Genomic DNA, 26123 nt, shown 5'->3' with positions numbered 1-26123 from the left:
CTTGGACGTGGAGTCTGAGAGCAGAGGTCCCATGGCTATTGTACTTTGCTCAAGCATTAATATAAAAAGAAATACCGAAAGGGACGCCAAATCTCGGGGCCAATACTACGGGCACGGAACTACGCCGGGCTGTGTCGACTCTAATTTTAAAGCGTGATAGAGTTGTGAAGTATTTCAAGTGATTCTCTCGTGTGTCGTGCCAGATTTCTAACTTGGGTACTCAAGTCCGTTACACCGCACAACCTCCCCTCCCCCCCCTTCTCTACACATCTCTACCATCATTCGTGCTAAGTAGCACACATCAAAGCAAGGAAAGAAGTAAAGATTTTTAGAAGTGTAAAGTCTGGATCTTGTCACCATTTCAATTCCTCTGCACCTGACATTGGTATAGAGCTTTGTGATTTTGCAGTAATCTGCTAATTTATGAATTTTTTTCTCTCTAGTGTTTGAGTGTGTGTTGTAGTGGTTCTCTCTCATAGGGAACTACAAGAGCTACCACTGCGCGTAGGACTGTGCGCCTTGAGTGTAGGAAATGCAAAAACTGTATACTGGGGGTTACAATTGTGGTGCGTCTACGAGAGGGTAGTTGACTTGGTGTGCACACTCAACCACCTCGACATAAAGAAATTCTAGCATGGATATTTGCAGTCATAAATGCTTTGACATGACACATCGCTTCATTGAAGACATGCATTGGAAACATGAAGATGTTAATTGCGAGTATGAGGATGACAAAGGAAGATGCTATCCAGATCAGCCTATTAGCTTTGGAGTCTTTGCATTGTTTGAACAACCATCTCTTCCATCTTCTTGGAGAATTTCATTGCGCTGTTATCGATCTGTACACATCTTTGGCGGCACATCAGGTCCACTCCATTTGCATCTTCTTAGCAATCGATGACCATTAATCCGGAGCCAAAAGGTTCCAGTTTGAGGCAACTACCGCGGGAGATTGCAGGCATCGTGAGCCTACATTCGCAGCCACGTCCATTGCAGAGACAAGGATTCATCTAGAGCTTCCATCATACGACAATCTAGTCAAAGCCCCAAGAGAAGCCTCTATCCTTGGAGGAGTTATTTGGCGGTTTCATGAGACATCATACTGAGGACTTGCCATGCTTCGTGGGCATTCGAAAGGATATATCCATCTTCATCTCCCGTTTGGCGCTGCTCTCGCCAATCTTCCCGCTGGTGCGTGCATTTTGAACACCCCGTTTCTTTTGTAAATTTGTGAATATGGACATGGCGTCCAATGTCAAAAGGGTGTGTGGGCTTTCTTTTTGTGAGTTTGTACATGCTGGGCAAGTCGCTAAGGTAGCGCCACATGTCGAGTTACTATAAGTGCGCGTAAGTGAGTTTTTTGAAGTGAGACTTGTATATAACTTTAACTCATATAAAAACTTAAAAAAGTTCAGCCAAAGTTCAGAAATTTGCAGGTTTTAGCTCGTTGTGCCTCCTTGATGCTTTTGGATGTAGTGTTTTGCCCTCGCCTTTCCTTCTCTACGTGTAGTCGTACTGGGACATCTCTCTGCTCGCGTCAATTTTGCACATAGAGATGTGTAGAATCAATTTTGATCATCTTCAGCTTTCTTGTCAGTCATTTTTCAAGCTTTTTCCAAGCTTTAAAGTGCCCCAATTGGAGTTGTGCTCTTCAAGTTACGATTAGTTTTCTGCAAGGTTATGGCTATGACAGCTTAGTGGCAAATTGTGTGCAGACAGATTGGGAGGGCATGTATCTTTGAATTGTGGAGTTGATGTTGAAACTGTGGGTTTGTGATGTTCAATTGTGAAAGGGGAGGCCCTTGTCTTCATATGCATTGGTCGGCGTGTGATGTAAATCCGTGCTCTGACGGGGGTTTGCTCCTGTGTGCTATGGTCCTTTGTGGGCGTGTGCTTGTAAATTCCCAAGGGAGTTTAGGCCTTTTGGTTGGGATTTACTAAGAGTGGTTTTGGTATCCTTTTTGGTGTTGAGGTTGAAGTTTGAATGCTCTTGGGCTATAAAGCTATAGAGGTGTCCCACTTTTTCTTTTGCCCAACATCGCGTAGGGGCAACATAGACTGGCCGTAATGTTCGTGGGCATCAGCGTTCGCATATTCAGCTATTCGCTCTACGAGCATCTATCCCGTTTGCAGTTTGGTTCACACCATCCAAGTTGGGACAGCAAAGCCTACTCGGTAACCAACAAGGGAATCGTTGACCCAAGAGGCAATCCAGTGTTGCGAGTAGTTATATGATCGCTATCCTTGTCGTTTTGGACATTTCCACATCACTCGAGGGAGCCTCTCTCTCTCTCTCTCTCTCTCTCTCAAAAGTAGTCGCCTTGGAGAATATCATCTAGAAGGCCATTCATTCGAGACCATCGTATGGCTTGCATGGAGTTCGGTACCAATACCTCACCTTAAGCAAGAGGGAATGTCACGTACACATGGCTTTGTGTGCCACGTGGACGTACTTCATCGACTTCCAGAGCCAATTACATATCCCTAGATAGGAGTGTCTAGAATCCTAGGAAGATTAGTACCAACAATTTTGTGAGCCTGTTCGTAGGACTTGAATGTCTGGACGAGTCCATTAGATTAGGTTTTCAAGTGTTGAAACCCTCTTGCATAAATGGATTGTACAAACGTTTTGACAAATGTTATTTGGGGGGCCCTTGAGAGGGTTGGTTGGGACCCCCATCGGGTGTCATTCTCCTCTTCTCTCTCTCTCTCTCTACACATCTCTACCTCTCTCATTCTCTCTCTAAAGCGAACCATCATTTGTGCTAAGTGGTATACATGAAAGCAAGGAAAGAAGTACAGATTTGTGGAAGTGTAAAGTCCAAATCTTGTCACTATATCAATTCCGCTGCACCTGACAAATGATGATAGCTTTTATGGCTCTTTCTGGATTCGTTCGATGTTTCCGCTTCCTCGACTCTTGTCTTCCCCGCTTGAAAAGGGAGAAGAAGGACGACTTGGGTCATCTTCAAAGTGAATATGTTGGTGGTGTTTCTTCCTATACTCCTCCGCAAGTTGGTCAGAAGTAGACTGTCAGCCCTAATAGCTAGGGAAAGACACATACTTTGAGTGTTTCCAATGCTTCATTAAATCATTTATTTTCCGCTCTATAGTAAGTTCAATGTCCTCTTCCATCAAAAGAGAGCGCTTCTTGTGTCAGACTTCGGTTTTGCTTGGACTTTCATTACTGATTTAAGGGGCGGATTGGTGGTCTTCTGCCACATATCATAGAACTCCATACTTGGTTGGTTTGGATACTTTGCACAGTTCGGATCCTTCGCAAATCGCTTCGCACAAGTGCCCATTTGCAGTTTCCAGCGAAGCATCTAATACAAAAAGCTGGTGCTAACCCAAAAGCAACCTCTGAAAAATAGGACGCCCAACATATGCTTTTCACACTGAAAAAAATTGCTGGTTGAAAGTGCCACATCAGCATGCATAAATCTGCCACAAATTATGGGATGCCACGTTTCGCTAAATGAATCTTACATTCTTAAGTATGGCGTTGCTCCTATTATTGTTTGTGACTATTATAGCATTGATGATATGCTGGCCGATCATGTGCCATGCCATCACTTTTGTGATAAAATGTTCTCTAAGGTGTCGGAGGAATACAGCTTTAAGTTAGACCAAGGATAAATTATATTGACTTCAAAGGTTTCATCAACAAAATTGAGGTAGACTGCAACTTTGAAAATATGCCAGGTTCTGGGGCTATCAGCTTGGGAGGATAAGGCAGCCTACCTGTTAGGTGCAACGGAATGATTGTTTGCGCTTTGCTCAAGATGAGTGCTCCAAACTGTGCTCAAGGTTCCTTTTAGTTCTTAGGGAAGGGAGAGCCTTCCGTTCTTAATGGAAAGTGCTATGATCACAAACAAAGTGAATGGACACTGTGCGTGCAAGTGTATGAGACTGAGAGATAGAGAGAGAAGAGAGATACGACACCAGAGACGTTGTAAAACCCTCCTCCGAAGGCCCCACTCTCGACGAGGCCCTACTCTCGTCGTCGAGAGTGGTCTACTTATGATTGCACAAAGTGGTACAATGCGGATGCAATGGATTGATGCAACTTGGGACTATGCCGATGACGACGACGGTGATGACGACGACGACTTTAGGGCTGAAATCTGTGGTCTTCTATCTGCTGAATTTCTGCTAATCTTTGGGCTGTTTTGGGTGGCTGAAAATGACTGTTTTGGCTGCGTTTCGAGGGCTGAAAATGGGGTTCTTCTGCAATGCTTCGAGGGCTGAATCTGCTAATGTGGGGAATGCTGAAAATGCTGCTGGCAGAGGCTTCAAATCAGGCTGAAAAAGAAAACGCCGGCAGCATAGGGTAGCATTAGCAAAAATGCTAGGTAAATCTGGTACTGTTGGTAGCGTTAATGCAAAACGCCAGGCTAGGGAGTCTGTTGGCGAGGATCTGGGCTGAAATTGCCAAGGGCTAGGGGGAGATGGTGATGGAGACCAAAAACGCTAGGGGGTACTGCTGGGGTTCTGCTGAGAAGGTGCCTGTTGAGCATGTGCTCCTGTTCCCTCTTCTGCCAGAAAGTGCTAACTTGGGTTTGCTTATATATTTTCTTAGCAAAATTGCCCTACCTACTTTTGTTGGAAAGTCACTTAAAAATAATAAGTGAAAAATACCAAAAATAGGGAAAATAGGCTAAATGCACTGGAAAATTCCCCTGACTGAATCTAATGGATTCTGAAGGGAATACTGATGATCATGTTGTGTGCAACCAGAGGATATGCATCTATGCTAAGTGACTGGGCATGCACGGTCTACTAATAGACTCACAAAAGTGCCAGATCACTGCTAAATCTAGATTGACTGGACTGACTGAACCCTGATCATGCTGTAGCTTGTCCACGGATACATAGGGTTGGATGTGTCACGTGACATCCCCTCCTATTCAAAGTGAGGTACTGGTACCGAACTATATGGCGTCGAGGGAGATCGCCAACAGCATCGGGAATCCTGGAAGGGACTCTTCGCCAGCCCACTCTGATGTGTGGGTCGTGCGGTACTTGAACTTCATAAAGGTCTGCAACGCTTGCTTCTTTGGGCCGTGCCGAAAGCGACAAAAAGTTTTCAGTGGCTCCTTCCTTGCTTCAACTTCGTCTAGAGACCTGCTTCTTTCGTCTTCAAGAATCTCCATGGCTGAAAATTCTTGAAACCATTTCCAACACAAAACCATGAACATACCCATTCCATGTAAAGTGAAGGGAAAAAATCTTGTCTTCCTCAAAGACTGTGCATGCAATGTGGATGAACAAATAGACGGAGTGCCAAACGGTCCACCACACATGTCACGATTGTGACTTGTTACACTCTTCTTGATTCATTACAGATGCAGATGCGAAGTGTGACTGACCCAGGAGGACTCCTGTTCTCGAATGGTCACACCCCTTCGCCCAAAAGACATACCTCTTCGCCAAAAGCCACACTCCTTCGACGACTGGTCACACCTCTTCACCATACGGATGCGACTCTTCACCCAATGGTTGCAGCTCTTCGCCGAAAGGATGTGTCTTTTCGCCTAAAGTCATGTCTCTTCACAAAGAGACATGCCTCTTCACTGATGACTATTCAATTCCTATAAAAGGAACCCTTGTATCACACTTTCAATCAATAAAACACAAAGTCTTCTAAGTCTTGTTCTAAGTTCAGTTTCAGTTTCTTAAGTCTTAATCATGAGTTTAAGTACTTAATTAAGGATTAGTGACTAGAATCCTTACAGTGGTATTAGAGCAAATTTTTCCCGGGACCCGAAGGTTGTGAGCCTCTCACCCTCACCGCTACTCTCCCCCTTCCCGGAGTTGTATGGAAGCAGAAGAAAGATGGCCATGAGGTAATTTTTTTCTCAAACACATACATAAAGCTAAGCAGAAGATGGCAGAAAGCGTGGGTGTTGCGGCATACCAGTTGCACTTCTGGAGTAAGTCTCTCCAACAATAGGTGACGCTTCGCGTGGATCTCCCTTGCGCATCAGCCGCGAGCCCATGCATCTAGGCCGCCCCTTCACCCGGCAACTCGCTCACAGCAGCCCAAACATGGCAGCGCTGGCTGTTTTTCCAAGAGGCAGTAGCGTGGGTTTTAAAAAGCCAGCAGCGCAGCGTTTCACATAAAAAAAGCCAGGGTTGGATTTTTTTTAAAAAAAACAAGGCCACCCTTTTACTTTAAAAGATTTTGGTCGGCCGCCCAACTTAATTTTAAGTGGGCACCCCTTTGTGGAAAAATTAAACAAAAAAAAAAACCAAGAGGCCAGCGGCAGCCAGCGCAATGGCAAAACAGCGCCATCGTGAGAAAAATTCAGCGCACCCTCTTCTGCTAACTTCCAGCGCCACCAATTTTGGCCATCAACAGACGTGCACGCGGGCTTGTTCAGAGTCATGGACGACGATGCCTTCGACGTTCCCGTCAATTTTCTCTCGTACATAGACGAGGTACCCGAAGAAAGATTGCCCGAAAATCCTCCTCCGGCTCCCGAAGTGATAATTATACCAGATACCCCCGAAGCAGAACCCATACCCGAACCGGAACTCGCATTCGAACCAGAAGTCATTCTTATTTCGGATTCCCCGTCTCCAGTTCCAGAGGAAAGACAGGTTCCCGACTTCATTCCGGCACCCGAGCCTGCTCCTGTACCTGCATTACAGCCAGCACTGTTGCCCCAAAATTACCTGGTTTATGTCACTCATCGGCATGCCTCGCGCTCACAGGGCTGGGTGGTGTGGCATATCATCGTTACATGCGAGCCTCTTCATTTGCCACACTACGAGCACATACTGAGCCGGTACCCCCACTTGGCCTATTCTTTGACGGAGTGTCGCGTGGATTTAGTAAACGACATCATTTCCCAGCAGCCTTTAGTTCGGGTTCAGAGCGAGTTACAGCTTCCGGACTACACGCCTTTGACGCCGGACGACACACCTCCTATCGACGAGGTAGAAGATATCGAGGATTCGGATCTTGGACCAGATTTCTTAGAGGAGTGGGACGCAGTATCAGCAGCAGCTTCACCTTTTTACGGCAACCACACCTCTCCAGCTTCTCCGAGATATTCCCTCTGAGCCGTCAGAATGTCAGAGACAGGCAGTGTTGCACCAGACGATCCGATAGCCATCCTCAGAGAACAGATGTCCGTCCTCCAGGAGGCCCTCTCCACCGGTCTTGCATCGATGACCGCACGTTTGGATGTCCTGCAGGCCTTTTCTTCTTCGAGGATGCAGCCAGCTACCCATTCAGTTTCTTCGGTAGCAGAGTCAGTTCCTGAGCAAGTCGACGCTCCGGAACCAGAGGTAGACAATCCTGAATTGAAATATCTTTTTAAGATAATAAACACAGCACAAAAAAAGAAGATAGATGCGAAGTTGCCCGAGCCATACAACGGTCGCCGCGATAAGCGCATGCTGGACCATTGGCTTTTCAAAATGGAGGTCTACTTTTCAAATACTGGTCTCATTGAAAGAAAGAAAGTTGCTTTGGCTAGCTCTCTACTAAAGGATACTGCATTCCTTTGGTGGCGTCGCCGCATCAAAGATGGAAAAATCACCGTTACTTGGGACAAATTCCGGCGCGTTCTTTGCAAGGCTTTTGAGCTTGCAAATGCCGATTTCCACGCCCGGTCTTCTCTCCGCTGCCTGAGCCAAACTGGCTCCTTGGCCGCGTACATCTCAGAGTTTCAGAAATTAACTCTTGAGATAGAGACTCTCAGTCCGTCCGACAAACTCCACAGTTTTGTTGACGGACTTGAGCCTTCCCTGCGAGATGATGTCCATAAATTTAACCCTGCCACACTGGATGCTGCAATCGGCGCCCACTCAGAAGTTTCCTTCCTGGTGATCGAGTTTCCAATTCTGCAAGCTCTTCACAACGTAATTACCAAGGACAAGGTGGTCAGAATCAGCGTTCTTTCTCAGGAGCTCACTCTTCGAGACAATACTCTGCTGGACAAACTTCTTTCCGACCCCAACCTTCTGGACAAGCAGCCACTTCCAGAGCCTCCTCTTCGGCAAATAATCAGAATCAACGAAACCATCATCCCAATCATAGAAGGAACGGTCGTCGTGATTTTCGGCCGAATACGTCCTCTGGACAGCAATCCTCTTCATCAGCTCCTTCAACCTCCAACTCCAACCGTACAGGATTATGTACAATTTGTCATGGAGATCACAGATGGTATGAATGCCCCAAGAAGCCAAATCCTTCAAATCCTCGCCAGAATTCTCACATGGAGACCACAATTGCAGAACCTATCCACAACCAACCTCCTGTCCCAGACAAAGGCAAACAGGCAGCACGTTGTGTTCGAGTTTCCAAGGTTGTAAGTGCCTTAATGATGAATGCTCGGAATCACGTTACTGCTCCAGTGGATCTTTCGAATCAGGTTCTCAGCCTCCTTGGCTTTGTTAGCAAGCAGCCAATCAACGTTCTTGTGGACAGTGAGTGTTCTACTAATTTCGTCAGCACATCTTTGATTACTAAATTGCGCCTTCAAACTCAACCTAGTGAGGCAGCTTACCAAGTAGAACTTGCTGATGGTTCCTTCCTCGAGTGCAACAAAAGGATTGAAAAGCTGGATTTTTAGATACAGGATTACCAAGATCAGGTTGGTTTTTCAGTTATGCCCTTGTCACATTACGACTTGATCCTTGGCCAATCTTGGTTATTTCAGTATGATCCAATAATCAGTTTCAGAGATCACTCAATTCGGCTCTTTCACAAGCAACAGGAAATAGAGCTTCGTGGTCTTTTTAGTGCCAAACCCATTATATTGGTTTCTGCTTTACAAGTCAAACGGCTGGTTCGAAAACGTGATTGTGCTACTGCCTTAATCATGTTAAGAGATGTTAAACCCGGTGTAGAAGAAGCAGAAGTTAAATCCTCCTCAAATATTGCCTATTTGCAGCAACCCTTCTTTCAACCACATTTGGACTTGTTTCCCGACGAGCTACCAACAACTTTGCCTCCTCGGCGTCCTGTGGATCATCCCATTGATTTGATCCCCATGGTCAAAAAGAAGGATGGATCTATGCGTCTTTGCATCGACTATCGTGCTTTGAATAAGTTGACGATCAAAAATAAGTTTCCCCTGCCTCGCATTGACGAGTTATTTGATCAGTTACTGGGAGCAAAGATCTACTCCAAAATTGATCGAAAATCAGGGTGTCACCAAATTCGCATTCGCATTGGTGATGAGTACAAGACAGCTTTTCGCACAAAGTATAGTCACTATGAATTTCTGGTATTACCATTCGGGTTAACCAATGCCCCGGCCTCTTTCATGACGCTGATGAACGAAATATTCGGACCATACTTGGACAAGTTCGTGATCGTATATTTGGATGACATTTTAGTTTTCAGTCGAACGATGGCTGATCACAAGGAACATTTGAAGCTTGTCTTCCAAGTTTTGCGAACCAATGTGCTATACATCAATAAGAAGAAAAGTGATTTCTTCAAGAATCAGGTGGAATACCTTGGTCACATTATTTCTGCCAGTGGAGTTGTAGTCGATCCCAAGAAAATACAGGTCATAGTGGATTGGCCTTTACCGCTCACCATTTCAGATGTGCGCTCTTTTTTGGGACTTGCAAACTTCTATCATACCAAGGTCCACAAATTGTCCGACATTGCAGCTCCTTTGATTGAGCTTACCAAGCAGGATAAACTTCAATGGACTGAAGAAACAGAACAGTCGTTCAAAGCCCTTAAACATGCCTTGACGACAACTCCAGTTTTGGCTATTGCAGATCCTACTCAACCTTTTCAGGTCATGACCGATGCGTCAGATCGTGCTTCTGGACACCGGTGTTCTTATGCAGAATGAGCATGTCATTGCTTTTGACAGCCGCAAATTTTCAGCCATACAAATGAGATACCCAGTTTATGACAAGGAATTTTTAGCCATTGTTCATGCTTACCGCACTTGGAAACATTATCTTCTTGGCGCAGATTTCGTGGTGCAGACAGATCATCAATCATTGACATACATTTTTACTCAACCGGTGATGAATCCTCGTCAAGGACGATGGGTTGAGTTCTTGGCAAATTTTCATATGATTATTCAATACGTGCCAGGCCTTGCAAATGCAGTTGCAGATGCCTTAAGCCGTCTTCCTCGAGCCATCAGCTTTGCCATTTCCGGTGTGCAGATGGAGATACCTGCTTGTTTCAAGCATGAGTATTTGACAGATCGAGATTTTGGGGATGCATTTCAAGCCCTTAAATCCTCTACTCCGACTCCTGCAGAGATGAATATGTTTGCAGCTTACACCATTGTCAATGACTTGCTGTATTACATTGATCGCATTTGTGTTCCACACAATACACCATTGCGGAAAATTTTGATCCAAGAATATCATGAAGTCCCTTTTGTTGCTCATCCAGGCATCAACAAGACATACAGATTGTTATCTGCAACATATTTTTGGCCACAAATGCAGCAAGATGTTATCAAGTTTGTCAAAGCTTGTCATTCCTGTCAAACAATGAAGGCCTCTCAACAACTTCCTCAAGGGTTACTTCATCCTTTGCCCGTACCTCAAGAAAGATGGGAAAGTGTCAGCATGGATTTTATCACTACATTGCCTCGTTCTCAAAAAGGCAATGCACAGATTCTCGTAGTGGTGGATCGGTTTTCAAAGATGGCACATTTTATTCCTTGCAAGAAAGCTGCCTCGGCACCAGACGTTGCGTAATTATTTGTGCAACACATTTTCAGATTACATGGATTACCAAAGTCTATTGTTTCAGACAGAGATCCAAAATTCACAGGGCATTTTGGGACATCCCTTTTCAAATCCCTTGGTACAAATTTGTTATTCAGCTCAGCATACCATCCTCAAACTGATGGGCAGACAGAAAGAGTGAATCAAATTTTGGAAGAAATGCTTCGACATTACATACAAATTCGATTGGGATCATGGGAAGAGTATTTGCTACTTGTAGAGTTCGCATACAATAACTCTTATCCATTCAGTAACTGGCATGACTCCATTCCAAGCAGCTTATGGGCATACTCCTCTTATACCGACAAACTTTGTTCTTCAACACAAAGTAGCTCTAGCAGATCAGTTGGTTCAAGAAATGCAAGATGTACTTATTCAAGTACGTGACAAGATGGTTCATGTCCAACAAAAATACCAGAAACAAGCCAATAAGCATAGACGACATGCAGATTTCCAAGAGGGAGATTTGGTTTTATTATATGTAGCACCTCATCGCTACAAAACTGTGAAATCGGTCTTTCCAAAGTTGCGCCCTCGCTTCTATGGACCTTTCAAAATAATCAAGAAATACTCAGTTGTCAGTTACAAGTTGGAACTTCCACTCTCATGGGGAAAACTTCATCCAACTTTCCACATTTCTTGGCTCAAACAATACATACAAGGAGATTCGCCAATTCCAGACTTATCTTCTTATGTGCCAGAAATTGAAGATGAACACATAATTCTTGTTCCAGAAAAGATTCTTGATGTAAGACAAAAAGAAACAAGACGAAAGATCACAACAGAATTTCTTGTCAAGTGGATGGATCTTGATGAGTCAGACTCAACTTGGCAGACGGATGAAGATATGCAGCAGTACCCAAACCTTCTTCAAGAATTCTTTGAAAAGCGGAAGACTTTCATCTAAACACGGGGTTTTAATGTAAATGGGAGGGAATGTCACGATTGTGACTTGTTACACTCTTCTTGATTCATTACAGATGCAGATGCGAAGTGTGACTAACCCAGGAGGACTCCTGTTCTCGAATGGTCACACCCCTTCGCTCAAAAGACATATCTCTTCGCCAAAAGCCACACTCCTTCGACGATTGGTCACACCCCTTCACCATACGGATGCGACTCTTCACCCAATGGTTGCAGCTCTTCGCCGAAAGGATGTGTCTTTTCTCCTAAAGTCATGTCTCTTCACAAAGAGACATGCCTCTTCACTGATGACTATTCAATTCCTATAAAAGGAACCCTTGTATCACACTTTCAATCAATAAAACACAGAGTCTTCTAAGTCTTGTTCTAAGTTCAGTTTCAGTTTCTTAAGTCTTAATCATGAGTTTAAGTACTTAATTAAGGATTAGCGACTAGAATCCTTACAACACATACGCAAACAATGAGATCGAATCTTTCTCTTTTGATCTAGAGCAATCAACTGTGGCAATTCACAACGGAAATGCCTGCGCTTGGTGCTCATTCTTTCATGTGCTCTTTCTACAAATGTGTCATGCCAAGGAAGAGACATGGAATGTGACTTCCTTGAATGCATACTTTTTAGCTTTTCATGAACAATCCGCATACATTCGTGCTCATGCATGAGAGAAACGTACTCAACATACAATATGTCATGCCTAGGAAAAGGGATCATATAACGATGCTGACTAAAATACAGGAAACGATCACGAATGAAACATTCGAACAATGCGTGCGTATCAATCATGTGAACACATAATACTTCCTGTGAGGGTTCTTGAGACCGAGGCTCGAGAGCCAAGATCGCTTCTTCGTGATTGATCGAATCTGCAACGAGGTTAGCTTCACTAGAAAAAGCATCCACTAACACATCATCCTTGTGAACTATCACATCTTTTTCATGCAACTCATCATGCTTGTGAGAAATCACATTTTGATCATGCAAATCATCATGCTTATCTTTGTCATCCAAACCATCATGCTGATCACATCTTGATCATGCAAATCATCATGCTTATCTTTGTCATCCAAACCATCATGTAAATCTTTATCATTCAAATCATCATGCTTCTCATAATCATGCAAATTCTGTGTGTCATGCTGTGGAGAAAAAGAGATTGAGAAAGTCTCCTTCTCTTGAATCCTTTCAATCTTGTCTTGCATATTAGCAATGAGAGATGGAGAATGAACAATGTCCTTTCCATGAATGACAATAGGAGAATCACTTTCGGCATTGAGAGTTAAAGTGTTAGTCTTAAAATCAGTGAGAGTGTCATTATCACGAAACCAACGAATGCCTAAAATCATATCACATGCTAAGAGAGGAGAAACAACAAATCGTCTAGTAAAGGCAACTTGTTGAATTCCAAAAAACACATCAAGGCACTCCTCCGTGAGGAGAGCGTCCATACCGGGAACAAAGCCAGAGACCTTGATAGGAGATCTCGGACTAACTTCGAGGCGGGCTCTCTCAACAAGAGAGGGACTGATCACATCATGCATACTACCTGGGTCAAACAATATGACAAAACGTTGCCCCGACGTATGACCATAACATTTAATGAGAGAATCATCAATGGGAGGGTCCTGAGAAACTTGGGGCACACTCATGTTATCATTAATTGCATTGACAGAGGAAGTGGATTCTATGGATTCTTTAGATTCATTCGATTCAAGCTTAGGACATGTTCTTTTTATGTGACCCTTAATGTGACAATGAAAACAACGACCTTAGAATAAGTGCTTTGCTCTTCTGACGTGATGTATCCTCCTACAATTCCTTGTGCTACCTTTTCATATGGAGCTTGTCTTGGAAATGAGCCCAATTGAAGGAAAGGGACGTGAATCCGTCGGCTTCCTCTAGGTGCGCGGCTAAACTGTGCCTCTTGCCATGCGTGGTACCAATTGATGGCATCACCGGCAAGGTACATAGCTGCCGTCAAAACTTTGCTATTTCCTATCTTCTTAGTTGTCGCAAAATAAGCATTAAATCGATGCAACCAAGAATGAATAACCGTAGCATCTATCTTACCGTCATACTTACTGAAAGTCAACTTCTCTGTGACTGGATGGTTGGAATCCGCATCGTGGCTTACACCACTTGAGGAACTCCCACGATCTTTGGGTGGTTTGGTCTTCGAGACAAGTACCTGTCGAACCAATTCTTGAGTTCGTAGTTCTCTTTGAGCCTCTCGCTCGATCTCCAAGGCCGCGCTTCGTGCTGCCGCTTCCTCCTTTCTTAGTTCTTTTCTTTCTTTTCGTGCGTCGCGTTCGTGTTCTAAAGCAAGGCGATTGTCTTCTTGTTGTGCGGCAAGTCTTGCGTTTCTTTTGTCGCGCTCACGGTCCTTAGCTGCTTGTTCTGCGGCAAGTCTTGCAATTCTTTCGTTGCACTCACGGTCCTTAGCTTGTTGTTGTTCTGCTTTGCTTGCAAGTTGTGCCAACGCAACTCGATTCGTTTCTTGTTGTTGTGCCATCATGTCCAACATCGACTTGACCATCGTGGCGTAGATGGCGAAGGGGGGAGGGTCGAAAAAATCTCTTGGTGGGGAAAAATCTTCGCCGCCTCTTTCATGCTCATCACCTGTATGCGAAGTATCCATTCCGCTTCGGGTGACGACCATGCACTATGATCTTTGGTTCTTAAGTTCACGAGGAACTTGGGTTCTTGAGGGTCTTGAGGTTCTTGAGTTCTTGGGTTCTTGAGGATCTTGAGGTTCTTGAGGTTTCCTTTCGCTTGCAAATTGCGTTTGAGAAGGATCTTCTCTTCACCCGAGTTCTACTCTTTTCCGCGGGCGCACCCCTTGGCGGCCTTGCGCTCACACCAAGGTTGCTTTTTCCCACCGCATGTCAATTGGCCGGCCGCTAAGTGCACGGTCCGCTCTCAATGAGTGAAAAGAGACACAAGGGGAGGCTAGACAAGCCCTTCTTTCTTGGGATTCCTATCACTCTTCAACAAAACACGATTAGGAATCGACACGCCCAAGCGAACATGGGTTCGTGCGACCTCAACAAGAAAAAAAATTCTTGTGATTCTTATGGTTCTTTCCTTGAGTGATATAGAACACTGCCAAAGCTCTGATACCAATGTTAGGTGCAGCGGAATGATTGTTTGTGCTTTGCTCAAGATGAGTGCTCCGAAGTGTGCTCAAGGTTCCTTTTAGTTCTTAGGGAAGAGAGATGCCTTCCGTTCTTAATGAAAAGTGCTATGATCACAAACAAAGTGAATGGACACTGTGCGTGCAAGTGTATGAGACTGAGAGATAGAGAGAGAAGAGAGATACGACACCAGAGAAGTTGTAAAACCCTCCTCCGAAGGCCCCACTCTCATCGGCGAGAGTGGTCTACTTATGATTGCACAAAGTGGTACAATGTGGATGCAATGGACTGATGCAACTTGGGACTATGCCGATGACGACGACGACTTTAGGGCTGAAATTTGTGGTCTTCTATCTGCTGAATTTCTTCTAATCTTTGGGCTGTTTTCGGTGGCTGAAAATGACTGTTTTGGCTGCGTTTCGAGGGTTGAAAATGGGGCTCTTCTGCAATGCTTCGAGGGCTGAATCAGCTACTGTGGGGAATGCTGAAAACGCTGCTGCAGAGGCTTCAAATCAGGCTGAAAAAGAAAACGCCGGCAGCATAGGGTAGCATTAGCAAAAACGCTAGGTAAATCTGGTACTACTGGTAGCGTTAGTGCAAAACGCCAAGCTAGGGAGTCTGTTGGCGAGGATCTGGGCTGAAATCGCCAAGGGCTAGGAGGAGATGGTGATGGAGACCAAAAACGCTAGGGGGTACTGCTGGGGTTCTGCTGGAAAGGTGCGTGTTGAGCATGTGCTACTGCTGCCTCTTTTGCCAGAAAGTGCTAACTTGGGTTTGCTTATATATTTTCTTAGCAAAATTGCCCTACCTACTTTTGTTGGAAAGTCACTTAAAAATAATAAGTGAAAAATACCAAAAATAGGGAAAATAGGCTAAATGCACTGGAAAATTCCCCTGACTGAATCTGATGAATTCTGAAGGGAAAACTGATGATCATGCTGTGTGCAACCAAAGGATATGCATCTATGCTAAGTGATGGGGCATGCACGGTCTACGAATAGACTCACAAAAGTGCCAGATCACTGCTAAATCTAGACTGACTGGACTGACTGAACCCTGATCATGTTGTAGCTTGTCCACGAACACATAGGGTTGGATGTGTCACTTGACACTACCATGTCATTGGACTCTCCTTTAGGAAAGAGGCAACTCGGATTAATTTGGATTCCTTTATGAAAAGCGGATGAAAACATCGAACTGTTGAGGAAATCTGAGGGCGTTATAGGAACCTTGGACACCTGAAAAAGTGAAGAACCTGATTGTGGCACCACCATCCTTGAAACAGTTGGAACCCGAATCTACAGGAGGTGCCATATATCAATAATATTAAATGTCAGGATTGTGACTATGTTAACAGCAATACATCTACTCCTAGTTGTAGATACGCGAAGTGCCATGCCAAGGAGGACCCTTGCGCTTGGATGGTCACACCCCTTCGCCCAAAAGACGTGTCTCTTTGCCAAAAGCCACACTCCTTTGATGACTGGTCACACCCCTTCGTTCTACGGGTGCGACCCTTCGCCCAATGGTTGCAGCTATTGGCCGAAAGGATGTGTCTTTACGTCTAAAGTCATGTCTCTTCACCAAGAGACGTGTCTTTTCATTTGTGTCTATTCGTCTCCTATATAAGGAGCCCTTGTATCACACATTTCAATCAATCAAACACAAAGTCTTTTAAGTCTTGTCTCGAGTACAATTCCAGTTTCTTATCATGAGTTTAAGTACTTAATTAAGGATTAGCACCTAGAATCCTCACAGTGGTATCAAAGCAAAATTTTTTCCCGGGACCCAAAGGTTGTGAGCCTCTGTCACAAGACGGGCACCACGTGCCAATAGAAAAGAACAGACTGAACAGACTTTTAGCACTTGAATAACAACTGAACTGAAAGAGAGAGATGACACGCGACACGGAGTGGCGGAATTCCACCCCAGAGAGTATTGGCCCCAAACCTTGGCGCCCCTTTCGGTATTTCTTTATATTGCATCATCAAAGTACAAGCCGGTACTCTAGACTCTGCACCTTCTCCAAGAAGCATGCCAAAGAATGAGCCCTAGCCTCATATTTAAAGGCCCTTGGCCTAAAAAGCAGTTTACATGAAAAGCTTTCAAAATCAAAAGCTTCTGATCCAAAAAGCAATTAAAAAAGCTTTCAAACACAAAAGCTTCTAGTCCAAAAAGCAATGCCAAAAGCTGCAAGCGTAAATCACGGAAATCCGTACAACCTGCCACGTCATCATGCCAGCGCAATTTTCGAAAATCAGCCACGCTGTTGTAGTTTTAGGGTTAGGGTTTCCAGAATTAGGGTTTTCAGGTTTTAGGGTTAGGGTTTTCAGAATTAGGGTTTTCAGGTTTTAGGGTTAGGGTTTTCAGAATTAGGGTTTCAGTAGTTAGGGTTTCTGGAATTAGGGTTTCCAGAATTAGGGTTTTTGGCAAAAAATAGGGTTAGGGTTTTCTACACTTGGGCAACCACGTCATCACTTTGTGACACTTCTTCTGTTGCTTCTTCTTCTTAGGGTTTAGGCCCCTCGGCCGGCATCTGTAAGTTGGCTCCATTCTTTAGGCTTTGACACGTTAGCAATTTGTTATAGCCTCTCACCCTCGCCGCTACCCTCTCCCCCCCCCTCTCCCGGAGTTGCATGGAAGCAAAAGAAAGATGGTACATACGACCTCATGAGGTAACATGAATCTTTCTGTTTTAATTACATAAATAACGAACAACAACACAGATGTGTGTGTGGCGTACCCGGTGACTTTCGGGACAACTTCTGCTGGTGCCTCTTCGAGCACCCTTTCCTCGGGTAGTACCCCTTCATGCGAAAGGGTACCACGCTGGCAGGCTGCCACCTCTTCCCAATGCTCGCACCCCTTGGAAATGTCTCTTTGGGCGTCCTTTTTCTAAATTCTGCCAAGGCTGAGTATGCTTAAACGCTGGGCTAAATTGCTAGAACGTGGGCTGCATATGCTGAAAACGTTGAGCTGAGTATGCTGGAATCGTTGAATCATTTCGCTGGCAACTCTTCGCTGAAGGTGCATGAAACTCTTCGTTGGGGTTTTTTTTACGTGACCAGCATGCCAATGTTGCCTATTAAAATATACCCAATTTACTCACATTAAGTGGCCAGTTGGCTTGCTCCAAATTTACCCAAGTGTGAACATTGTTAATTCTCCAGACCCAGCCAACGTTTAAACAAAAACATCAGCCAGCTTTCCACGCTGTCCCTTTTCTCCCCTCCAGCACTGGCTCTTTGCTGCTCCTCTATGTGCCGTCGGAACCACCATCATGGCCGTTGATCACAGTTAAATACCTTTTCCGTATTTACATAGATGCCCTCTTGCACGCGAAGTGCTCATTATATCGGATACTCGAGCTCCAAAGTCATCATAATTCCAGATTCGCCAGAGCCGGAACCCATTTGGAACAGAGTTTTCGCTGGGAGCACCCGTTCTAGAACATGTTCACATAACCTGCTCCTGCACTTGTTTGAGTTCCTTTTGAGGCGTAACCATGCCGAATTCTCAGGACGGAGGTGGTCAATCTGACGATGCCTTTACTCTTATCAAGGAGCAGATGGCCACACATTCCATAAGCCTCGCATCACTTCACACTCGCTTGGATGAGATGCAGACGCAAAACACTTCTCGAAGTCGTCCTACTGTTTCTCGGACTACTAATGCAGCATCTTCAACACCCTCTTCCGAAGCTTCAGTGGATGAACCAAACGAACCAGATCCAATTGAAGAGGTAGACAATCGCGAACTTCAATTACTTTACAAAATTTTTATGCTGCACAGAAGAAGAAGCTTGATGTTAAACTGTTGAAACCATACACTAGTCGCCGCGATAAGCGCGTGTTGGACCAATGGCTAGTCAAAATGGAGATTTACTTATCGAACACGGACTTGGTCGAGAGTAAAAAAGTTGCACTTGCTAGTTCTTTGCTCAAAGACATAACATTTCTTTGGTGGCAACGACGGGTTGCTAATGGTAAACACACACCTTGTTGGGATAAATTCCGGTATGCTATTCGCAAGGCGTTCAAACCTGCCAATGCGGATTTTCATGCTCGGTCCTCTCTTCGCCGCCTGAGCTAGACAGGTTCCTTGGCCGCGTACATCACAGAGTTCCAAAGGCTAACTCTGGAGATAGATACCCTTAGTCCCTCTGATAAACTTCACAGTTTTATCGACGGACTCGAACCCAACCTGAAGAACGATGTGCACAAATACAACCCTACCACCTTGGATGTTGCAATTGCCTATGTGGAGCGTCTTGGCGATAATCGGCGCCCTACACGGAATCTTCTCCCTGGTGACAGATCTTCAAACAGCGCTTGCTTTTCACAGCGCAATCGCAGAGACAGCTATAGACAAAGTCAGTCGCATCAGTCTGAGTTCAGACAGCAAGCAACGCAACCTTATTCAACTTCAAGGTTCTATTCTCAAGATCGACAATCTGAAAGCAGATCTTCTTCACATGTTCCTCCACTTGATCGTGATAAAGGACGTGATTTTTCTCAAGATCGGCATTCCAATACTCAGCAAGGCTCTTCGTCAAATGGATCTTCGACTTCAAAGAAGGAAGGATTATATACAATTTGCGGTGGTGACCATAGATGGTATCAATGTCCAAAGAAACCAAATTCGTCTAATTTGAAACGAAATCCAACGCGGAAACATCATTGAATTCTGAACAACTAGATTCTGCTAAGGATAAAGGAAAATCTGTGGTCAACATGATTCGTGTCTCAGAGGATACGACTATTCTTATGAAGCATGCTCAGTACAATTCTTCAGTTTTGGAGCCTCTCTCAAAGCAAGTTTTGAGCCTTCTTGGAACCATCAATGGTCGTTCCATCAATATTTTGGTGGACAGCGGACGCTCGAATAATTTTGTCAGCACTCAGATAGTTCAACAGCTTGGCTTACCAACTCAGAAGACATCTCACTTATATGATGTGGAATTAGCAGATGGATCAATTTTGACGTGACCAGACAATTCGACAGTTACAGTTTGAGATTCAAACTTATGCAGATCAATTAGATTTCGAAGTCATGTCTTTATTTTATTACGACATGATTCTTGGTCAGCATTCGTTATTCCAATATGATCCAGCAATTAGCTTTCGAGGACATACTATCAATTTGTTCAAAGATGGACGTGACTTGATTTTACACAGGCTTTCTCATGCGGAATGAGTGATTCAAGCTTCACGTGTACAAGTCAAACGACATGATACAATGGATTATGAAGAGAATATGATTTCCGATGTAGATGCAGATATTATTATTGATGAATTTTTAAATTCATTAACTTCTCCTGAATCAATTGATGAAGACAAAGATGATTTCAAGCAAGAAGTTTTTCCAAGTGATACTTCGTTACCAGACAAAGATAAGGAGATAGTTGCAAATTCTGAGTCTGAAGATGACTATGCTTTCTTTGATTCTTTACTGGATGATGATATGCCAATTGCAAGTCATGAAGTGACAGTTTCTGAAGATGATTCTGAAGAATTTTGGGATTCATTATTGGAAGATGATTATACTCTTAAGCCAAAATCCTCTCCAGTGATTCATAAAGTTGAAGTTATCCCATCTGAAGAGTACCTTGAGAAGATTTCCTCTTCCCCAAATATTTCGCAGATACTGGAAGATTTTGAACCAGAAGTCCTACATCGCATGAAGAATTTTGAAGATCAATCTCTTGTTGCAGTCAACTTGATTATGCCATATTCCTCTAAAAAGTCTTTGAATAATGCAATGACATGGGATTTAGCAGTCAAAGCAAAAAGGTTTCGCAAGAAGCAAAGGTTCAAGATAAAGGTTTTCGATAACTCAAAGACTGAAGATTTTCGAAGATTCAATGCTTTTCTAGAGTTTTATCAACATCAGAAGTCATTTCTTTGAGACGGGCTCTCGTTTTAAATGGGAGGGAATGTCACGGTTATGACTATGTTAACAGCAATACATCTACTCCTGATTGCAGATACGCGAAGTGCCATGCCAAGGAGGACCCCTGCGCTTGGATGGTCACACCCCTTCGCCCAAAAGGCGTGTCTCTTCGCCAAAAGCCACACTCCTTCGACGACTGGTCACACCCCTTCGTTCTACGGGTGCGACCCTTCGCCCAATGGTTGCAGCTATTCGCCGAAAGGATGTGTCTTTACGTCTAAAGTCACGTCTCTTCACCAAGAGACGTGTCTTTTCATTTGTGTCTATTCGTCTCCTATATAAGGAGCCCTTGTATCACACATTTCAATCAATCAAACACAAAGTCTTCTAAGTCTTGTCTCGAGTACAATTCCAGTTTCTTAAGTCTTAATCATGAGTTTAAGTACTTAATTAAGGATTAGCACCTAGAATCCTCACATTAAAGATTCCGCCCTTATGAGGAAAATTAATGTGGAGGATAAGGTGGAGGTGGTGGCGGTGGAGTCGAAGGTACTTAACAACCTATACAAACAATAGAATATTTCTATATATAGACAAACTCTACCTGTGTGAGCATGGAGTTATGGGAAATACGAGTCCAATAGTTAACAATAATCACTAACCTTGAGCTTAGAAGAGAACACTTATGCGTCTTCTATCCTTGAATGAACTAATATTGTGTGCGGCTGTTAGCTAGATTGTCGTTCCTTAAGAACTATCACTCTTTAATTAGTATTGTGAGCGTAGCACAACCCAGATCCCATCTTGCATATCCATGTGTGAGTGCATGTTGCAAAAGGTGATCGAGAGAGATTCTATAGAGAAAATTTGAAATTCTGGGCTAGAGAGCAAATCAACACTCTAGAGAGAGGATAGAGAATCTAGCAAGAGAGTCGGTGCGTGGCATAGAAGGATGCTTGCTTTGACGAGATTGGCATGGACCACCTTTTTGGAGAGCAAGAGTTTGTGACTGGCCAAATGCATATAATGGTTAGTTGTGTCTATGGCCCGACATAGAAACCCTAACCTGAAATCCATCACAACTATGCCAATGCCAATGTCTGTGGAAACCGCAAAGTAACTGCTCCAAGATAGAGGTTCTTCTTGGGGCTCCGAATAGATTGTTGGATGATGGAAACTGTAGATGAATCCTCATCTTTGCAACAAATGTGGCTGCAAATGTAGGCTCACGATGCGTTAGAACTTACGTGTTGGTAACCCTGGATTGGAACCCTTTGGCTCTGGATTGGTGGCATAGGAAGATGCACATGGTGTGCCTGGGATGTGTGGGACTGGATGTGCTACCAAAGATGTGTACAGGATCATGATGATCCAATGCCTCTTTTGGATAGATGGATGCCTCCAAGGAGGGGGACAGCTGGTTGCCCAAAGAGTGCCATGACTTGTTTCAAAACCTCAAAACCCCGACATGGCCGAAATCACTAAACTCTTCATGTCACATTGCAAGCAACCTAGAGGCAGAAACAACAAAGTATCTTTTGTAGTTTTAGACAAATGTAGTTTGTAGTGTGTGTTGCGTTGCTAGTTTTTGTTTCTGTTGCACCTCAACAGTCTCTTTTGTAGCTTTAAACAAATTTTTTTTCTGTTTTTGGTTGACCTCTTGAGTTTGGATCAGGGATTGCAACAGGCTAGCCCGTGCAGCACAAAAGCTTGTCATCTTTTCACAAATTGGTGAATGTATGTGGCAAGCTCTCACCATGTGATGCCTTTGAAGAAGTACATAGGACAAGGAGTGTAGCAATGACATCGACAAAATTGAAAAATAAGGATCAAGGCCATGGAAGAGTGAGGCTGGCTGAATTTTTTTTTGGGGTTATGTGTCTTAAGAATGTACTAGTACACTTTTTGTTCATACATTGGCTTTGAGCAATGGGACTGACTTATTTGACTGCCTTTTCGAATGACGTTAATGTTGAGAATTCGTTAAAGATGAAACTAGAAGTAAGCTTCTCTGATTTTTTTGGCCCTTTTTTTTTTCTCATTGATTTTGGAGTCGCTCTTTTATTTCAATATAATATGTATAAATTAGTCTTGTATTTAATCCATTTCGAATCTCCTACATTTCTTTTGTCAGCACATGTGTGTCTATTGAAGTGGGTTTTGTGCAAGTGTTTTAGCCCTCTTAAATTTGGTATGTTCCTAACTCGTTGTGAAACTATGGGGTGTTTTGTCGCTTGTTTGATGTGAATATTACCGAGACTTGAGTATCTTGCCTTTGTAGTTCTCGTAGTGTCTCTTTTGCATATACATTAATTCTACATGTGCACATTTTGATTAATGATTGCAATGCAAATGGAAGCTGGACAAGGTCTTCAACTGTTTGCTTAGCATTTTTCAAGAGCAGTTTTCACTCAGTGGTTCAAGACTTGTCGGCTAGATCTATGAGGTCTTGTTTGTTCCTATGCTGTTCTCTCTCTCTCTCTCTCTCTCTCTCTCTCTCTCTCTCTCTCTCTCTCTCTCCACACACACACACACATACGTGAAGCATGCTGCCCTTTATCAGCATCTCCCACCCAAATCTCCATGCAGGGAGTTGGAGTTCTTTTACAAAAGGCGGTATTTCTTGCTAAGGACCAATCCTCTGCCTCTAGAGGAAGCAGGAGGTCTCGGGGTGATTTTGGTGGTGGCAGGTACAAGCCAAAGAATCAGAAATCCTAGATACCTTATTCAGCCTCACATCTCATCGGACTATTCACATGCTTAGCCTTCAGCCTGCAACCATATGGCTTTCAATGCTATTTTTTTCCCACTTCTCCTTATGCTATGCGTTTGTCTTTTAGCGACTCCCTCAAGCTTTAGCTATGCAATGCTAAGGAAGTTTTTGTTGCACATGTTCTCCTAGTTCTATTGGTTTCAATCCTGATATACATCGTGTATCATTCTTGGATGTTATGTTATTAGATCATGAATTTTTAGAAGCTCTTCTTGCAAAGGGTTTAAATCACATCCACTTGCACCATTGTGCTTACATTCGGCTATCACAGAACTCTAGGATTGCATAGAGCTTATGGTAAGCAAGAGAGTCATCAAACCTTTGCCAAATTAAGTAAAGATTACATCAAACAAATGTTTCGGTCTTATTGTGCATATCACTTGTGTTGATAAAGCTCCCAAAAACCCATCATTTGTTTGCATGGTCAATGAGGTCAAGAAAAGGCTCTCTAAGAAGGATTTTTTAACCTGGCACCTTTCATCTGAGGTAATTGTCCAGTCTTTTGAGCAAGAAAAAGGAGAGCACGTTAGCTCAATCAAGTATCTTATCTCCACCATAATTTGAAGATTCAGTCTTGGTGAATTGTTCATTTTTGTACGATGTAGTAATAAACATACACTCTCTATATGTTGTTGATATAAAGAAGTATTATGACAACATACCATAGGAGGGGGATGATGGACTTGTCACTCTCACTTCCTAACTTATCTCCTACAGTTATAAGCTCTTAGTATCATGTCAAGTTGGCATATGGTATGACAAGTCATACAAGAACTCCTTATCCTTTTTAGAACAATATGCTTTTCATCACAACTTATCTCCTATAGTTATAAGCAGTCCTAATGCAAGTACATCCCATTTTGAAAGTTCCTAGTATCATGTTAACTTGGCATATGGTATGATAAGTTATACAAGAACTCCTTATCCTTTTTAGAAAAATGCCCTTCTATAAGCGCTAGCTTATCAAACTTATGTTTGTACAATGCAATGGTCAAACTTATAGATAAGTCAATGGAATCCCCATGGGTCTAGCTTGCTCCCCCATTTGGTGTAATTTGTACTTACATGTACTGGAATATAGATCCCTCACATTTGTTCTCAAAGATGATCAGCTACAAGGACTCCTCTCCAATTTTTAGATATTATGATAACATCCTATGGATCAATCATCAACAACCTACATTTTTTGTACATGAGCTACCTATCTACCCTTCCTACCTTGTCATAGATGACAGTGCAACCATCTTGTCTAGCGACAAAGGTATCTAAGCATGCTTTCTCAACATGAAATTATAGGTGCTTACTAATGGGCTCTTGAGGTCTAGGATTGACAAAGCAACAACTAATTTGGATTTCTTTAATTCTTAAGAGTGGAGATTTTTGTTAGACGAGGCATTTCTTATGCATTTTTCCACATGCATAACATGGATAGCCTTGATTTTGGTCTCATCCAATTTCTCAAGCTAGGCTAGTCTAATAGAGAAAGCATGGGTCCATTCCAAGAAAGCCTTGGCTCACAAGGCAAGGAGGAGAAGTTCTATTGGAAATATAGCATTAAGTCTGTAGGACTAACTTGAATGTCATATTCCTTATGGATGTTTTGTAGGTAGCTTGATATGCCCATAAGAAGCTTGGTAGCTTTGTGACCCAGGTTAAATTTCTATCTCCATCTCCAATTTTAGAGCCGCACACAACACCTTGTTCGTACTTTCCACTTGTTGGAATTAGGGTTGCAGAGAAACACACAGCTTGGAGAAGACGAAGGAAGCTCAAGGCACACAATAGAGAGTGTATTACTTAGTGTGTTGTGGAAAGATGGATAGCCCTAGAGTGATGGGCGTACATACAATGCACGGGGGAAAAAACCTCCTAAAGAGGGAAAAAATGCCTTGGCGGTCCTAGTGTGTTCACACACATCACTACCACATGTATATGGTAACAAATCCCCCCTGGAGTGATGTGGTGAACGAGAGTTGGCACATGAGTAAAGGGAAGTGCCATGCCCTGAGGACATGATCAGTCCACAAAGGGGAGTAAGCCCAAAGCTTTGCGGAAAGCTTCAAGCTTCTCACGAGACAATGCCTTTGTGAAAAGATCTGCAAGGTTGTCCTGTGTTGGCACATAAGCCAAGCTGATCTCTCCTGCTGAGAGCCTCTCCTTGACATAGTGGTAATGCACCTCAATGTGCTTTGTGCGAGCATGAAAAACTGGGTTCCTCGCAACTGCCAATGCGCTCTGATTGTCAGTGTAGATAGTGTTGGCAGTGTTCTGTCCAACACCCAAATCAGCCATAAGGCGTCTGAGCCATACACACTCAACCGTAGCTGTGAAGACTGCCCTATACTCAGCCTCACAACTCGAAGTGGCCACAGTAGGTTGCTTCTTGCTCAACCATGATATACATGAACTGCCAAGCATGAAACAAAAACCACTTGTGGACACTCTCGTGTCAAAACAACCAGCCCAATCTGAGTCCGAAAAAGCATGTAAGTCTGGCGGCAATGATCCCCCCTTGGGATAAAACAAGCCAAGATGTAAAGTGCCACTAAGGTAGCGGAAAATCCTCTTGACAGCCTGCCAATTCTTAGACCCTGGGCTATGCATAAATCTGCTGATCTGTGAGACTGCAAACTGAATATCCGGCCTCGTGTTGCATACATAAATGAGGCAG

General features: G+C 43.6%; 1 protein-coding gene and 1 pseudogene across 2 annotated transcripts in view; both read left to right on the top strand.

Moving 5' to 3' along the window:
* Positions 1 to 22694, top strand: part of LOC147452705 (ferredoxin pseudogene) — an 80476-nt pseudogene extending 57782 nt beyond the window's left edge. The window contains exon 2 of the transcript XR_015189002.1: positions 22355 to 22694. The product of XR_015189002.1 is annotated as a ferredoxin pseudogene (transcript). The remainder of the gene's footprint in view (positions 1 to 22354) is intronic.
* On the top strand, positions 7081 to 10701 carry LOC147452706 (uncharacterized). The gene is made up of 4 exons (XM_086519292.1): positions 7081 to 8179; positions 8251 to 8541; positions 8623 to 9773; positions 9826 to 10701. The coding sequence occupies exons 1-4, from the start codon at positions 7081 to 7083 to the stop codon at positions 10699 to 10701; spliced, it is 3417 nt and encodes a 1138-aa protein (XP_086375418.1).
* Positions 22695 to 26123: the final 3429 nt, after the last annotated feature.

The sequence above is a fragment of the Adiantum capillus-veneris genome, chromosome 8 (genome assembly GCF_014529385.1).
Source record: "Adiantum capillus-veneris isolate H3 chromosome 8, ASM1452938v2, whole genome shotgun sequence".
In the NCBI taxonomy this organism is placed as follows: domain Eukaryota; kingdom Viridiplantae; phylum Streptophyta; class Polypodiopsida; order Polypodiales; family Pteridaceae; genus Adiantum; species Adiantum capillus-veneris.
This window is presented reverse-complemented; position numbering and strand designations above follow the sequence as displayed.

Coding starts and splice junctions, on each gene's coding strand:
- LOC147452706 (XM_086519292.1), top strand. CDS start 7,081: ATGTCAGAGACAGGCAGTGTTGCACCAGACGATCCGATAGCCATCCTC. Junction 8,542..8,622: donor CCAAGTAGAACTTGCTGATG/GTTCCTTCCTCG, acceptor TTGGTTTTTCAG/TTATGCCCTTGTCACATTAC. Junction 9,774..9,825: donor ATCCTACTCAACCTTTTCAG/GTCATGACCGAT, acceptor GTTCTTATGCAG/AATGAGCATGTCATTGCTTT.